This window comes from Episyrphus balteatus, chromosome 4, assembly GCF_945859705.1.
Source record: "Episyrphus balteatus chromosome 4, idEpiBalt1.1, whole genome shotgun sequence".
NCBI classification, from domain to species: domain Eukaryota; kingdom Metazoa; phylum Arthropoda; class Insecta; order Diptera; family Syrphidae; genus Episyrphus; species Episyrphus balteatus.
The window spans coordinates 20,049,148-20,065,736 of NC_079137.1; the positions used below are offsets into that span (position 1 = coordinate 20,049,148).

The 16,589-nt window shown below is 38.0% G+C and overlaps 1 protein-coding gene across 1 annotated transcript in view; it reads left to right on the plus strand.

Moving 5' to 3' along the window:
• LOC129920040 (protein purity of essence) overlaps positions 1-11,476 on the plus strand; it is a 29,471-nt gene extending 17,995 nt beyond the window's left edge. Inside the window, exons 7-13 of the mRNA XM_056001192.1 lie at positions 60-4,309; positions 4,367-4,571; positions 4,629-5,321; positions 5,399-7,041; positions 7,102-7,578; positions 7,636-11,198; positions 11,261-11,476. Of these exons, the coding sequence (XP_055857167.1) occupies positions 60-4,309; positions 4,367-4,571; positions 4,629-5,321; positions 5,399-7,041; positions 7,102-7,578; positions 7,636-11,198; positions 11,261-11,340 (10,911 nt within the window). The 3' untranslated portion in view covers positions 11,341-11,476. The remainder of the gene's footprint in view (positions 1-59; positions 4,310-4,366; positions 4,572-4,628; positions 5,322-5,398; positions 7,042-7,101; positions 7,579-7,635; positions 11,199-11,260) is intronic.
• Positions 11,477-16,589: the final 5,113 nt, after the last annotated feature.

Here is a 16,589-nt window from a genome sequence, read left to right on the forward strand (position 1 = left end):
TTTAAGATACAAGCTGCTTTATATACTTGAAAATTAAAAACAAAACATTTTTATTTTAGGTTATGATAACATTGGCAGACGCTGCTCAGGGTAGAGGCCATTCAACTCTTTTTACAGCTGCTATTGTATGGTTAGATGTCTCTAAACTCCACGTACTTGAAAAAATTGCTGTCCCAAAAACTCAACAATTGGTTTTAAGACCTTTAGTAGCCCTTGACAATGTTACTGCTTTGCTACGCTATATGGGTGATCTCCTGCAAGCACTAGGCTTTAAAGGTAGTCGTTCTTTAACACCTCCATGGGAGGAAGACATGCAAGCTGAATTTGATGATTTAATGGATGAGTTGGGAGGCGGTGGAGACGATGATGATTCCATTGTCGAAGACTCGGATGAGGATAGCTTGGGCAACAAGCTTTGTACTTTTTCACAAACCCAGAAAGAGTTCATGAATCAACATTGGTATCATTGCCACACCTGCAATATGGTAAATACGGTTGGCGTTTGCTCCGTTTGTGCAAGAGTGTGTCACAAAAATCATGATGTGAGCTATGCAAAATATGGAAATTTCTTCTGTGATTGTGGAGCAAAAGATGATGGCTCTTGTCAGGCTCTTAGCAGACGACTTAATCTATCATCGAGCGGCCAAGATCGATCGGTAACTGCATCAGCCTTAGAATCTGGTGATACTTCGTATGTTGGAGCGCTTACTAGAAAAAGAGCTCATTCCCCTCCATCACACATATCGACCAACTCGACACTAAGATCGGATGGAGGAACTTTGAGTGAACGTGCTTCTCACTTGGCGAAAATCATTGAAACCTCAAAAGAATCCTTACAGAACAACGAGCAATGGGCTAGTGTTGTTCGATGTATACTGGAATTCTTTGAATTACTGATGCCTTCTATTAGAGAAAACTCAGCATTATTTTCTACAGTGGGTTGTCATAAGCGAACCCAAAGCGCTTTGGAACGTTTACATACTTTAGACCAGACCTTCCAAATCAGTGACCAAATAATGGTGCCTACCTTAGGCTCCCAAGAAGGAGCGTTTGAGAATGTGCGTATGAGTTATTCAGGCGATCAGGGACAGACAATAAAACAATTGCTTTCATCTGGATTGGTAAGGCGTGTAGCTTTATGTTGCCTTTCTTCCCCACATGGCAAGCGGCAACATTTGGCTGTATCACATGAGAAGGGAAAGGTCACAATATTGCAGTTGTCAGCTTTGCTGAAGCAAGCCGATGCTGCTAAGAGGAAACTTACACTTACGCAACTGTCGTCAGCTCCAATTCCATGTACAGTTCTATCGTTAACAGCTAACCCTGCAAATGAGGACTGCCTTGCGGTGTGTGGATTGAAGGAGTGCCATATTCTAACTTTCTTAAGCAGTGGAACAGTCAACGACCATATAGTTCTTACACCTCAATTAGAAAATGGAAATTTCATTAAAAAAGCTATTTGGCTACCAGGCTCTCAGACGATGTTAGCTTTGGTTACTGCAGATTATGTTAAGATCTATCAACTGGCTGAAGACACTTACAGTCCGAAATACTATTTCTTGGTGGCAGTTGGAAAGATCCGTGACTGTACTTTCATATACCAAGAGGGAGTTTACTACATGTTTTTGATTGCTTCTTCCGGATACATCTACTACCAAACTCTAGACGACGAGAGTCTTGCGAAGCACGGAGATTTCTATGTAACAAACACTTTAGATCTACAACATCCTCACATCAAGGATATCAATGGTCAAGTTGGAGGCGGTGGTGTATCTATTTACTACTCGCACACTCTACAAATACTCTTTTTTAGCTATTCACTTGGGCGTAGTTTTATGGCTCCTTTGGTGGATGTAAACAAGGGAGTGAAATGTGTTATGCAAGTCCAAACTGGACCACCTAATTCTTCAAAAACGTCCTCAAAGGGACCACCACAGCCACTTTGTCAATGGACGGAAATACCTGGACATCCTGGGCTTATCTGTGCTATCATGCATACTTCAAATAATCCAGTTGTTTTTATGTTAACACCGGAACGCATCGTCATGCAAGAAATTAAGGCTCAGAGTTCAAAGTCGAAGATCATGGACATGGTGGCAATCCGTCATACAGTAGCTGGTGTAGAGAAAACCACATTGATACTCCTCTGCGAAGATGGCAGCTTGAGAATTTTTACCGCTCAAATTGATAATACAAACTATTGGCTTTCGCCTGAAGTCCAACCGATTGGAAATCAAATGTACTCAACAGCCACTCTTATACCATCTAAGTCATCGCGCAAAACAAAATCAAAATCTAATTCACGAAACAATAGTGGAAACGGACAAAAGACTGTTGGTGCAAACGGTGCAATTTCTTTCCCAATAGATTTCTTTGAACATTGTACTGTTATGCCGGACGTTGAGTTCGGTGGCAATGACCTTCTTCAGATATACAACAAGCAGAAACTCAAAACACGCCTTTTTTCTACTGGAATGTTTGTTGCTTCTACCAAATTAAATGGTTTTACTCTCGAAATAACAAATTCTGATCCGAATATGGTGATTGTTGGAGTTCGAGTGTTACTAGGGACGCAGGATCCGTTGAGAGCTCCACAAAATGTTACAGTTCTTGGAAGAACCGTTTCAACTGTTTTAAGGCGAGCTAGATGGTTTGATATACCACTAACAAAAGAAGAAATGCTTCAATCTGATAAAAAGTTAAACGTTGTCTTTGGACGATCACAAGACCCGGAAAATGTTTGCATGTTAGATAGCATTGAAGTTTATGGAAAATCTAAAGAACTTATTGGGTGGCCAGAGGAATCCGATGAAACCACTGCAGCAGGTGCTACAGCCATAGGAACTTCAACCACGGTTAACGGAGCTACAAATGCTTCAAGTGATACCAATATTCCAACTATAACCAACCTGGACAAAATGGTGACGTCTATGTTAGAAGTTCTGGACTGCGGTCTTAGTCTTCTTGGTGGATCTAATATAGAATCGAATTTGAAACAAAAAGCAATATCCGTTGCGACATCCTTACTTCTCATGCCATCACCAAATCCGGTACAAATGCAAACTAAGTGCGTGCTGGCTACTTTGTATGGAAATCGCAATGCTTACCATGCCTATAAGGACAAAGAAATTCTCAATGAAGTAAACAATGAGCTGATTAAACTTCAGAAAGTCGAAGACATGTGTACCATTGATCCTGAGGCTTTCTACCGTTTAGTGTTGCTTACGAGAAGAATTGCCGTTGCAAGACCTCAAGCTTTATGTAAGATCTGTTCAGAAAACGAGTTTATTATTCTACCAAATCTTCTAGAACTCATGAAGAAGCTTTTCGAAATAACACCACGCATTGATGAACCAACATCCATAGTGAAACGTGGTCTTTGTCACACAGAGGCTATAATCCATTGTCTTGTTGAAATTATTCACGCTTTCGCTCTCTCAGATCCAGCACAAGTAGAAAAAATGACAAAATATCTCATAGATTTGCTGTTAGATGAATCTAGTGTGATTAGTCACAGTGCAAAAGAAGCCATCATTTTACTTTTGAGTCCCAGATTAAAGCGTAGAAAGGTAGTGATTGTGAGTCCGCCAGCATGTTCAACACCGACTCCATCGAATACTGCTGCTACGGTTACTCCATCAACGAGTGCAGTTGGTCAGCCAGTTAGTGCAGGAGATGAAAATCCATCTACGAGCCAAAGTAACGTCGATTTTGTTCCAGTTGATGTTGATGCTATTGAGCCGCTGGGTCTTGGAGAACCTGGAATAAGTAACCCATTGGGCAATTTAGAAGCGTTTTTAGGTGCCGGTGGTTTTCCTCAGCTTCTTGACCTTCAACAGGATGCAGATGATGAGGCTATTATGGATATAGCGATCGCCCTTAGCCTAGAACAGCACGATGGACGAGATCTACGTCAAGGATTGGCTTATCTTCAAGGAGTTCGTGATGGAACGTTACATAATGTCCAACGACTACCATCCTCCAGCAATGCAGGTGAAGCTGCTAGTATCTCAGTTGGCGGTTCGGATGATGAAGGATCTAACGCTGCAACCGATGGTTCCACTTTGAGAACATCGCCAGCGGAACCCGCGGGTAGTGGAGGCTCTGAGAGCGGTGGCAGTGGTGTAGAAAGTATCGGTGGAATTTCTGGCCGAAGCAGTACATATGGTGACCAACCTAATGCGTCGCCTCCTAGGAGCAGTGAACTTCAATTACCTCCATTGGGGGAACCTTTGTTGCCCGAAGAAACACCTGAAACAGATGAACAACAAGCCGAAACAGAATATACTAAAAAATTACACGATTTGAGGTATTTATTTAGTATTAAATATGTAAAATCTAATTAATTGCATTTATAATTTTGAAGGTGCGCTATTTTAAATAAAATTGTCGAAAACTTCAAGTCACTCGAAGGCTGTACTGGGGCACAGGTGATACCACTGGTTCAAGTTGTATTGATGCTCACTACTGATCTGGATGGAAATCATGAATCTGATCAACAAATTTTGACTCTTTTGCTTAATGCTCTTGTAGATGGCTTGGATATGAATCCAGCTTCAGTTGCATCACAGGTAAAACTAAAAAAAAAATTGTACAAAATGTATCAAAAAATTATAATATATTTTCAGCTCATTGAACGTAAACCAAATTCGGAAGTAAAACTTATGCTACTCTGTTTATTCAGTGTTTTAATGGGAAAAACTAAATCATCAAAACAAGCTGGAACCACATCGCCTCCACACCAATTTAAAGATAACGCATCATTTGTAGCTTCAACCACAGCTAATACACTGATTAAAAGTGGAGCAATTCCTTTCTGCCTAGTTGTCATGGAGTCATTCCTTGCGCACTGGAGAACTGTTTCGGCTGCGGCGGAAACTGGACACCAGTTGGTTCCTACATCTGGATCATCCTCATCAAACTCAACTTCGAACAATTTGCTGAAGCCAATAAACTATGGCCCTAAGCCCGATATATCAAGCCTTATTCCTCACAATTATCTGAAAAACTTCCCCGAAATATTCGATGGTTACAGTGCTCTTCTAACAGAGATTGCAGTTCGACTACCATATCAAATATTAAAACTATCAGCTGGTCATCCAGCCACTTATGATTGGTATCACAAATGTTGTGAAAATATGACATTTACATTGTGCGAGTACATGATGTTGAATTTGAGTCCATTGTTGCGGCGACAAGTACGAAAATTACTTATGTACATTTGTGGCAACAAAGAAAAATTCAGAATGTTCCGCGATGGTCATTCACTTGATGTTCACATTATCGCTATAAAAAAAACTTGTGAATTGCAAAATTCAAAGGTAATTAATTGGTCATGTGGATTCGTATTTCCTAGTACATTTTCTTTAAAGATTATAATTTGGTTCCTTTTTTCCAGCATATTGGCAGTGGTATTCAGGTTATTTTGACATATGATGCTCTTGTGGAACTAACTGAACATCTTCGCGCTTGTCAGGAAATCAGTCAAATACGTACTGGCAACTGGCAAAAGTTCTGCGTTGTTCATGAAGATGTTATTCCTTCGCTTGTTCAAATTGCATGCTTCCAGCTGGATGATGGCGTTTCACCAATAATTCTACAACTCTTACAAGCAGCTTTTTGTAATAATAACCAGTCAAAACAAGATTCTAACAAACAATCGGCATCTTCATCGAAGAGCCGTCAAGATCGTGATAAATCTGAAGAAAATGAAATAACATCTGACTCTAAATTTGATCCATCCCATTGCAGCACATTTGTGCATCAGCTGTTCCGCTTTGTACCCGATAATTTGTTATCAAAGTTCATAAAAATATTTCTCCTAGAAACAAATATAACTTCAATTCGTTGGCAAACGCACTCTCTCGTTTATGCTATTTATGAGAACAGTAACGATCGTCAAAAAGAAAAACTTATTAATTTACTATGGAACATGTGGCAGTATTTACCTGCTTATGGACGCAGATCAGCTCAGTTTGTTGATATCCTTGGATATTTGACACTTAGCACGAAGTCCATATCTGAAAAACTGCCTGAATACATGGAAAAAGCCGTTGAAGTTCTGCAACAACAAAATGAGCTTCTATCCAAACACTCGAATGCACCCATATATACAACTCTAGAACAAGTGCTTCAAGTTAGTGGTTATTATCTGGAGTCGGAACCGTGTTTGGTGTGCAACAATCCAGAAGTACCAATGACCAATGTAAAATTGCCCTCAATCAAATCCGATTCTAAATTCACTACGACCACAATGATTGTAAAACTTGTACAAAGCCATACAATATCTAAAATAATTCTTCGTATTGCCGACCTGAAGCGAACAAAAATGGTTCGCACAATAAATATCTATTACAACAACCGAACAGTTCAAGCTGTAGTTGAATTGAAAAATCGGCCAGCTTTATGGCATAAGGCACGTTCAGTTAATCTACAATCTGGTCAGACCGAGGTAAAAATCGATTTCCCTTTGCCGATTACTGCTTGTAACCTGATGGTTGAATATGGCGATTTTTATGAAACTGTGACTGGATCTAGTGAGAACCTACAGTGTCCACGATGCAGTGCAGCCGTTCCGTCGTATCCGGGAGTATGTGCCAACTGCGGCGAAAATGTGTTCCAATGTCACAAATGCCGTGCGATCAATTACGATGAAAAAGATCCCTTCCTCTGCCATTCTTGTGGATTCTGCAAATATGCAAAATTCGACTTTAGCATTTACGGACGTGCATGTTGCGCTGTCGATCCTATTGAATCGGCGGAAGATCGAACTAAGACCGTGCAAATCATTCACTCTTCATTGGAGCGTGCCGATCGAATTTACCGCCAATTGCAAACAAATAAGCAGATGCTTGAGTTATTGATTCAGAAAGTGACCGAGCACCGTTCGGATCGCCAGATCGATGATACACTGGGTACGGTACATAGTACATCGCAGGTGAACAAAATTATCCAGCTATTGGCTCAAAAGTATTGTGTGGAGTCAAGAACATCATTTGAGGAACTCAGCAAAGTTGTTCAAAAAGTTAAAGCTTGTCGCCGGTAAGTTTATCAAACTTTTCTCCTATTTGTTTCTAACTTTAGTTCATTATCGTTTTCCAGAGAGCTTGTTGCTTACGATCGATCCCAAATGGATCAACCTAATAGTAGCTCAAATCCAGGATCAGAAGAGTTAGCCGTCAATCGTTGCTATGGGTGTGCTTTAGCCTCTACCGAGCAATGCCTGACACTTTTGCGAGCAATGGCTTCGGATCCAGAATGTCGGTTAGGCTTATACCAACAGGGCCTGGTGGAAGAATTGGCTCAAAATAATCTCCGCCGTGGGACACCACAAATACAAGATGAAGTGCGGAATCTTCTTTGCTTGTTGACAAAAGATAACACAGATGCTTGTCTCAATCTTCTGGATTTAATCCATGAACGCGTTAAAATGGCTTTAATTGGAGCTATTCCGTCGGCCAATCTTGAAACTGCTATACGTCACGAGATGACATTATTAGAGGTGCTCATTGCCCAAGATGATTTTTGCTGGGAGCAAAAACTTAAAGTTGTATTTGACTTGTTTTTAATGGCTTATCGGTAGGCATGACATATTTATGAAATTATAAAAACATTTAAAACATTTCTATATTTTAGTGACCGTCGCGGACCAGCTGTAGCTGTAATACAACCATGCTTGCGTATTCTGCAGGCTCTTATTTGTCCACCAACGCCTATAAGTAAAACTAACAAAGATAAGCTTCCTCAGGACTTGTCTAGCATCGCCACCGGCAGCGGTCTGACTGTTGACTTTAAAAAATGGCTTGAAGACGACAAAGAGCAATCTTACGAAGCTTGGAAAGCAAGAATGCCTTCAAATGTGTTCGTAGAGAAACCTTTAAAGAAAATCGAAGAAAAACATACCGCTCAAACAACGCCTGGCCAAAAGGGTCAGCGAATGTTTGGAGCCACGCTCGAGCACAAACGAATGCAATTGAGAAAAGCTTATTTATGTGAAAAGTATGGTAAAAGATGGAGAACTCGTTTTTTGCAAAAAGGCATTCCTAGTCCTCCTCTAGAACTAAGCTCCTCCTGGTTGCAGCCGATTTTATTCAATGCGAATTCCCGATTTGGAAGACAACTTGCCTGTTCATTAGTCACATCTCTAAGCAGAACACATGAACGGAAGCGAGAATTGCTTAATTTGTTAACGGGATTCCTGAAATACGTTGGTGAGGCTGGGGAAACCAGCGCTGAATTTTTGACTTTGTACAGAGCCTTAGGCACTGATTCTCCATGGAGACAATATTTGGCACTTCGTGGAGTCCTTACAGAAATTTCGCAGCTTCTTTCAGCTGAAATAGTAAATATACATCGTTTGGAAGAAACTACACTCTCTTCAGATCTCGCTCAGGGCTATGCCCTGAGACAATTTGTAGAATTGCTTTCTATGTTCCTAGAGAATGCAGCCATTCGACAGGCGTACAAAACAAGACTCTTGGGACCAGTGCTCGAAGGGTATTTGTCTCTTAGAAAATTAGTCGTTCAACGCACTCGGCTAATTGATGATGCCCAAGAAAAACTTCTTGAAATGCTCGAAGAGATGACCAGCGGTACAGAAGAAGAAACACGAGCTTTTATTGAAATTCTTATCGATACTGTCGAAAAGACACGTGTCAACGACATAAAGACTCCTGTGTTCATCTTCGAACGACTCTATTCTATCATCCATCCAGAAGAAAACGACGAAAGTGAATTCTTTATGTTGCTGGAAAAAGACCCTCAGCAAGAAGACTTTTTGCAAGGCCGCATGTTGGGCAATCCCTATCCCTCTTCTGAAGTTGGACTTGGACCGCTCATGAGAGATGTTAAGAATAAAATTTGTACTGACTGTGAGCTTATTGCACTATTGGAAGACGATAATGGAATGGAATTACTGGTTAATAACAAAATCATTAGCTTGGATTTGCATGTGAAAGATGTTTATAAAAAAGTTTGGCTTGCTGAGGGAGGAGAAAGAGATGCAATGAGAGTTGTATATCGTATGAGAGGCTTACTGGGTGATGCCACTGAGGAGTTTGTTGAAACTCTGAACAACAAAAGTCAAGAAGAGGTAGATACGGAACAATTATATAGAATGGCAAATGTATTAGCAGATTGCAATGGTCTCAAAGTAATGCTGGACAGAATCTCTAGCTTACAAAATCTTTCTCGCACCAGAGAACTCATACAGGTTTTACTAAAACTTTTCCTTATCTGTGTCAAGGTAAGAAGATGTCAAGAAGTACTCTGTCAGCCTGAACTAGGTGCAATTAATACACTTTTAAAAGTATTGCAAATTTGCCTTCAATCAGCTGAAAATGATGTACCTATACAATCATCAGTTACAGAGCAGCTGCTAGAAATCATGGAAACAATTCTTTCGAAAGCTGCCAGCGATACACTAGATTCATTTCTACAATTTTCATTAACATTTGGAGGCCCAGAATATGTTACTGCTCTTATTTCCTGCACTAACATTGTTAATGTCAGAAACAACCCATCTGTACTTCGTCATTTGATTCGGGTTTTGGCAGCTCTGGTGTATGGAAACGAGGTTAAGATGGCTTTGTTGTGCCAACACTTTAAGGCCACGTTAGATTTTACGAAATTTGATACTGAGAAAACACCAGAAGACGAATTTAAGATGGAGCTCTTCTGTGTGCTGACCAATCAAATAGAACATAATTCAATTGGGGGCACATTAAAAGACTACATAATAAGTCTGGGAATTGTAGATGAAGCAATTGGGTATATTAACAAACACGCACCTTGCGTAAAACCAACATTGTTAAGGATCGATTCGGATGAACTGAAAGAATTTATATCGCGACCTAGTCTAAAGTATATTCTGCGTTTTCTAACTGGACTTGCAACAAAGCACGAAGCTACACAGGTGGCAGTAAGCAAGGAAATTATTCCTATTATTCATCGGCTGGAGCAGGTTTCCAGTGATGAACATGTAGGAAGCTTGGCTGAAAATCTTCTGGAAGCACTGTGTACGGATGAAATAACAGCTAAGCGAGTTCAAGAGGTAAGAGACTTTACTAGAGCAGAGAAGAAACGATTAGCTATGGCCACGAGAGAGAAACAACTCGATGCCCTTGGAATGCGTACAAATGAAAAAGGTCAGGTAACGGCCAAAGGATCGATATTACAAAAGATTGAGAAACTTCGGGATGAAACTGGTCTGACATGTTTCATTTGTCGTGAGGGCTACGCTTGTCAGCCAGCAAAGGTTCTGGGAATATATACATTTACCAAACGCACTAATGTGGAAGAATATGAATTAAAGACTCGGAAAACTGTTGGCTACACCACGGTGACTCATTTCAATGTAGTTCACGTTGACTGCCACACCTCTGCAATCCGATTGGCTCGAGGAAGAGACGAATGGGAGCGAGCTAGCTTACAGAATGCAAACACTCGTTGCAACGGATTGCTTCCCCTTTGGGGCCCAGAAGTCTCTGAGTCTGCTTTTTCTGCGTGTATGACTCGTCATAGTAGTTATATGCAGGAGAGCACCCAACGCTGCGATATATCTTTTACAAGTAGCATTCATGATTTAAAACTGTTACTAATTAGATTTGCTTGGGAAAAGAGTTTTCACGATGATGCAGGAGGTGGAGGTCCACAATCCAATATGCATTTCGTGCCTTATTTGTTGTTCTATTCAGTATATTTGCTGCTTTCATCAAGGTCGGCCACAAGAGAAGAGAAAACTTTGCAAACTTTCTTAACAGCAAATCCTTCCGAAAAATGGCTAGAGTGTGGTTATGAAGTTGAAGGATCGCTATACTTGTTGACACTATCTTTGGCTATTCACAACCAAGCCAATTGGAACAAATACAAGTTGGCTCACATGAAGCGTCTGATAGCAGTAGCACAGGCACGCCATGTTTCACCATCTGTTCAGTGCAAGGCACTTCTCTCGGCAAGCGACAGACAAGCTAAAGATTACAGTGTGTACAAGCCTTTTCTTATGATGTGGGCAATGGTTGATTTAACATATAGCCAACTTCTCAAGACAGTCCCAACCACCGAGGATTGGCCGATTGCTCTATTTGACTATATTCGCAAACACGATGAAGTGATGCTTAAAACAACCGATACAATATTACAGACATATACCGATGAATATCTTCCCTGCACGTCGTTTGGTGAATTTTGTGATGTAGCTGGTAAGCAAAGTAAATTTTCCTGCTTATATCTCTTTTTAAAGATATTTTTTTTATGTTTTTAGGTCTCTTGAATTTAATTGAAATGCCAGAACAATTTATTAATGATATATTACTTTCAATGCCGTCAACATCGGCGACCTAGAAAATTTACTTAACATAATTTTAATCGAACTATAATTAATCCATTTTAACAATTGTATCGCGTTATATTATTGATTTGCTTAACATATTATGCACCATATTTCAAATAAAATTGTAATTTCTTGTGAAACTCGTTATGAATTGAGTTTAAACAAAATTCTGAAGAGATCTAAATAATGAGCGAGCCCATTTCACAAATAGCCGGTAACCGACTAACCCGCCCGGGTAACAGGATTTTCTTCATACGTTTTTAATTTAATCGTGTGAAGGCGCCCATAAGAACATGTATCTAGCAACCGGCTATCCAGGCGGTTTACCCCGTTCCCGACTATGTGTGAAATGGGCCTTCAGTAGTCGCATGTGATGAGTAAAATCATAAATCTTTGGCTCGCTCAAAATAGAGGAAGAAATCGAAGAATTTTGGATTTTTAGAGATTTTTGAAATATATTTTTTTTAACTGCGCCGTTTGGATACAACAAAAAAATATATTAAAAATTTTTAGGTTTTCTCGTGAAAGATAATTCCAAGAAAAAACTTTTAAGCTTATATTTGTTGAAACTGAACACTTAGTAAAGAAGCTGCGAAATAATAAGTGAAGGAAAAAAAAAATCATTTTTTCAAATACAATCGTTTTTTCTTAACAACTTCAACCGATTTCAGCGAGCCAAAGACGAACGAGACCCTTATACAACTTTTGACCACTATTACATTGGAAAATTAGAGTACTTTTTTCTGTCATACAAAAGTGACAAATCGTATGTATTCGTTACTAAAATGCGGGTATTAACTTTAGTAACGAGTAACTAATCGTTACTTTCTAAACAGTATCTTTACTCGTATGTTTCGTTACTGGGGCCCTATTTCGTATTACGAAACGAAAGGCAAAACAACGATACCCAGGACAACGATAGTCAGGACATAATGAATCCATGTTTTTTTCAAGCGTACCAACTTCACGCCTATGAAAACCTGTCGAAAAATAAGTAGATAAATAAAATCTGCTGTGGGAAAAAAATTTCTTTTACTTTTCTTGTGCTATTTAATAATATTTTCTATTCAAAAACATAATAAAATTGAAGTTATGGACATAATTTGTGATTTCGACTATTTTTTTTATGAGTTTAAAGAAGTAAATCATCTTTTGTATTTTTTGTTTATCGGCGTGACTATCGTTGTCCTGGGTATCGTTGTTTTGCCTTTCGTTTCGTAATACGAAATAGGGCAACTGCTATCCATCCATCGGGTGATTATTATCATACTTCTGCTTGATGTTCACGTGAACGTCAAATTAAAAAAAAAATGGCGGCGAAGTAAATTGAAAGAAAAATTAATCTTTTTTTGCTGTTTTTTTTACATAAAACAAATAAAAACAACCCATAACATACTAAAAAATACATAGAAATTATGAGAAATTACATTTTGCTTAATTTAACAACTTAACTTAACTTAATTTAACAACTTAACTGGCCAATGAGTCCCATATGACTCAAAATATATGTTTTGTCCCAAGTACTCCAGTCAAAGCGTCATTTGACCTTGCGATGAGAGGCACTGTCTGTTTTTATTTCATGGATCGATGGGGGTATATTTAAAAGGCTTAAACCCCATTTCTCACCACCTGATCATTCTTTTTAGCGGAGTTATTCACAAAAATGCATTTTTTGGGATATTTTACTTCTAAGCTAATATCTTTGCTCCAGATTATCGTAGACCAAAAAATAAACATACATTCTCTTCCTTATAATATTTTCTATCGTTGTATGTAATTTCATTGTATTTGAGTGAGTAAATATAAAATGGCAGCCATTTAAAGTCAAATTCTTGTTGTTAAAAAACACATTTTTGTCATTATTTCGAAAAAAGCTTATATTATGATTGACATTTTTCTAACCTATTTTGTAGTCCTGTTCATGTCCTGCATTTTACAGAAAAAATCAGCTCTTTATCACCAAAGATGGCCGAGCTATTGATAAATGAACGCATGCAAAACCGGTGCGAAAACACCCAAAAATATCGTTTTTTGGGAATAACTCGACTTCAGAATGTCCTACGGCAAAAAATAAAGCAATGAATTGTTCGTTACAACATTTTCTATCAATTTAGTGCACAATCTTTTTGTTGAAACAAATAAAAAATAAGTAATATTAAGTCAAAGTCGTTTTTTTGTTCAGCAAACTCTTGCCTTATTATTTTGCAAACGGTGCGAATATTGGCTAAGAAAATAAAATATTATTGTAGTCCTTTAAATTATCTACATTTAAAAAAAAAATTTAGCTTTCTACGACCCACGGGAGCCGAGTTATTATAATTTTAAGAAAGCATTAATCCGTACGAAAATTCAAAAAAATTTCCCTTGTTTATGATTCGAATACTAGTTCTCAGTGAGAGGGTTGTTTTCATTGTTTCTTGTTATAAGAGAATTTGTCTTATGTTTTTTCGTTGGTCATTTGAACCTTTTTTAAAAAATTAATTTCTCGGCTCGTGTGGGTCGTAGAGAGCTAATTTTTTTTTTAAATTGTAGATAATTTAAAGGACTACAATAATATTTTATTTTCTTAGCCAATACTCGCACCGTTTGCAAAATAATAAGGCAAGAGTTTGCTAAACAAAAAAACGACTTTGACTTAATATTACTTATTTTTTATTTGTTTCAACAAAAAGATTGTGCACTAAATTGATAGAAAATGTTGTAACGAACAATTCATTGCTTTATTTTTTGCCGTAGGACATTCTGAAGTCGAGTTATTCCCAAAAAACGATATTTTTGGGTGTTTTCGCACCGGTTTTGCATGCGTTCATTTATCAATAGCTCGGCCATCTTTGGTGATAAAGAGCTGATTTTTTCTGTAAAATGCAGGACATGAACAGGGCTACAAAATAGGTTAGAAAAATGTCAATCATAATATAAGCTTTTTTCGAAATAATGACAAAAATGTGTTTTTTAACAACAAGAATTTGACTTTAAATGGCTGCCATTTTATATTTACTCACTCAAATACAATGAAATTACATACAACGATAGAAAATATTATAAGGAAGAGAATGTATGTTTATTTTTTGGTCTGCGATAATCTGGAGCAAAGATATTAGCTTAGAAGTAAAATATCCCAAAAAATGCATTTTTGTGAATAACTCCGCTAAAAAGAATGATCAGGTGGTGAGAAATTGGGTTTAAGTCTTTTAAATATACCCCCATCGATCCATGAAATAAAAACAGACAGTGCCTCTCATCGCAAGGTGAGGCCCTTTTTTCCGACGCTTTGACTGGAGTAAAGCCTACATGTATCATATATGATTCATATACATATTTTACTAAAAACAACTTCACTGTCCCCATATAATCTGATTAAAAAACTTCTCTACGTTCAATATTATTTTGTTTATTTGAAGGATTCATCACTCCACGTCCCATGCAGAGGCGTATTGAGGGGGGGGGGGGGGGCTCAGGGGGCTCAAGCCCCCCCCCCAAGCCTCCAAAATCATGTTGTTATTTAGCTGAATTCATCATAATATACATGATTAACTGAATCTTGAATGATCGAGCCCCCTCCAAATTCTGAAATGGTTGTTTGTGTTTGTTTGCGTAAGTGCCTTAGTTGCCGTTGAGGGTTGAGATCATTTTTTTTAGGATTTTAGTCCAGAATGCTTCAAATTATTTTTTTGGTATTTTGACGTCGAATTACATTACCGTTAAATTTTGCGAAGCTTCTTATGGAATCAATCCGTATTTTATTGTCTTGAGTACCTTATATTTACTTTTTTTCAAAAATAATCTTTTTCTCAAAGATATTGGAAACAAAAATTTTTTTATATCTCAAAATCTTAGTGGTCAACATTAAACATCAATAAGAATTTCAATGAAAATTAGTTTTTGAGACTTTCACGTCCTGCATTCACTTGCCGAAAGTGAAATAAGGTGTTCTGTATTTTCTCACTCATTTAAATTTTTGTTATCTAATTCAATTTACTTTTGTTTCTGTTCGTGAATTTGGTGCCTTTGGTGACGTGAAATAACGCCCTACGAAATAAGGCTCCATTTGAAATGCGGCTTTATTTCCATTGAAAAACCGAAATAACGCCCGACGGGCCTTATTTCAGTTGCAATATAGAAATAAGACCCCATTCGAGATAGAAATAAGGCCGCATTTCTGGAGGAAGCGAAATCTTGCTTCGTGTTCATAGTACCTATTAGTGATAAGTGAGAAGAATATGGGAGGGGATGCGGCTTTCTTATGGGACATTACTTCACTAAGAGTAGGAAATAATTTCACTTTTTTTTGGGAAGTTAGTTCTCGCTGAATGTGAGAACAACAATTTTTTTTTTTTTTGGAACGAAATTCACTTTTGGGTGAAGTGGGAGGTGGAAAATAATTTTTCTTTTTAATACTGTATCTTATTAGATGAGGTGTCTTTGGCACATTATTTTACAAAAGTCTGCACTGAAAAATGAAAATGGGAAATCGCAGGTCTTCACAAAGTTTTTGCACTCTTTTTTTCTAGTACAAACTTTTAAGAAATAAGTAAAATTAAGAATACATTTAAGAAATTCAAAATAAATAAAATTGAGTTATATACTTACTCGTAGTAACATAAGTAGATTCAATTTAATTCCAATGTTCAAATGCGAAGCGGAAAAAAAATTTTTCTAACCCGAATTTTAATGCGAAGCGGAAAAAAATTTTGCCCACGTGAGGATCAATTTTGAGGTGTGAAAATTAAAAATTCGCGCGAAAGTTGAAGGGAGAAATATTTTGACACACATTTGGATAAACTTATTTCCCACCATAAATGATGGAATATAACGGAAAAGTAGAATTATTACGCACAACAGATGAAATTTTTAAGTAAGTTCCCTGCACCGATTCAAGGTGGGTGTTAGGTTGGGTGTGAGCATATTTTCTTCAAAATTTTAAAGTTTCTAGGAAACTAAAAGAAATATTGAATTCACTCAACCTTGCCTCCACCCAAATCCTATAATATGCCCTAGGAAGGGGGAAAGGCGTTGTAGGGGGCTGCATCCCCGCTTATTCATCTGACGTTTATACGCTCTGAACTTCAAATAACATTTAAATTTTTTTTAAAGAATGAAGTTTGGAAGTTCAGATGTTCTTGTTTTCTACTTCCAAGTAGAAAAAACGAAATAAGGCCCGACGGGCCTAATTTCGTTGTTGAAATGGAAATAAGGCCGCAAGCATTGTCAGGGCCTTATTTCCATTACAAATGGAAATAAGGGCCGATGCGGCCTTATT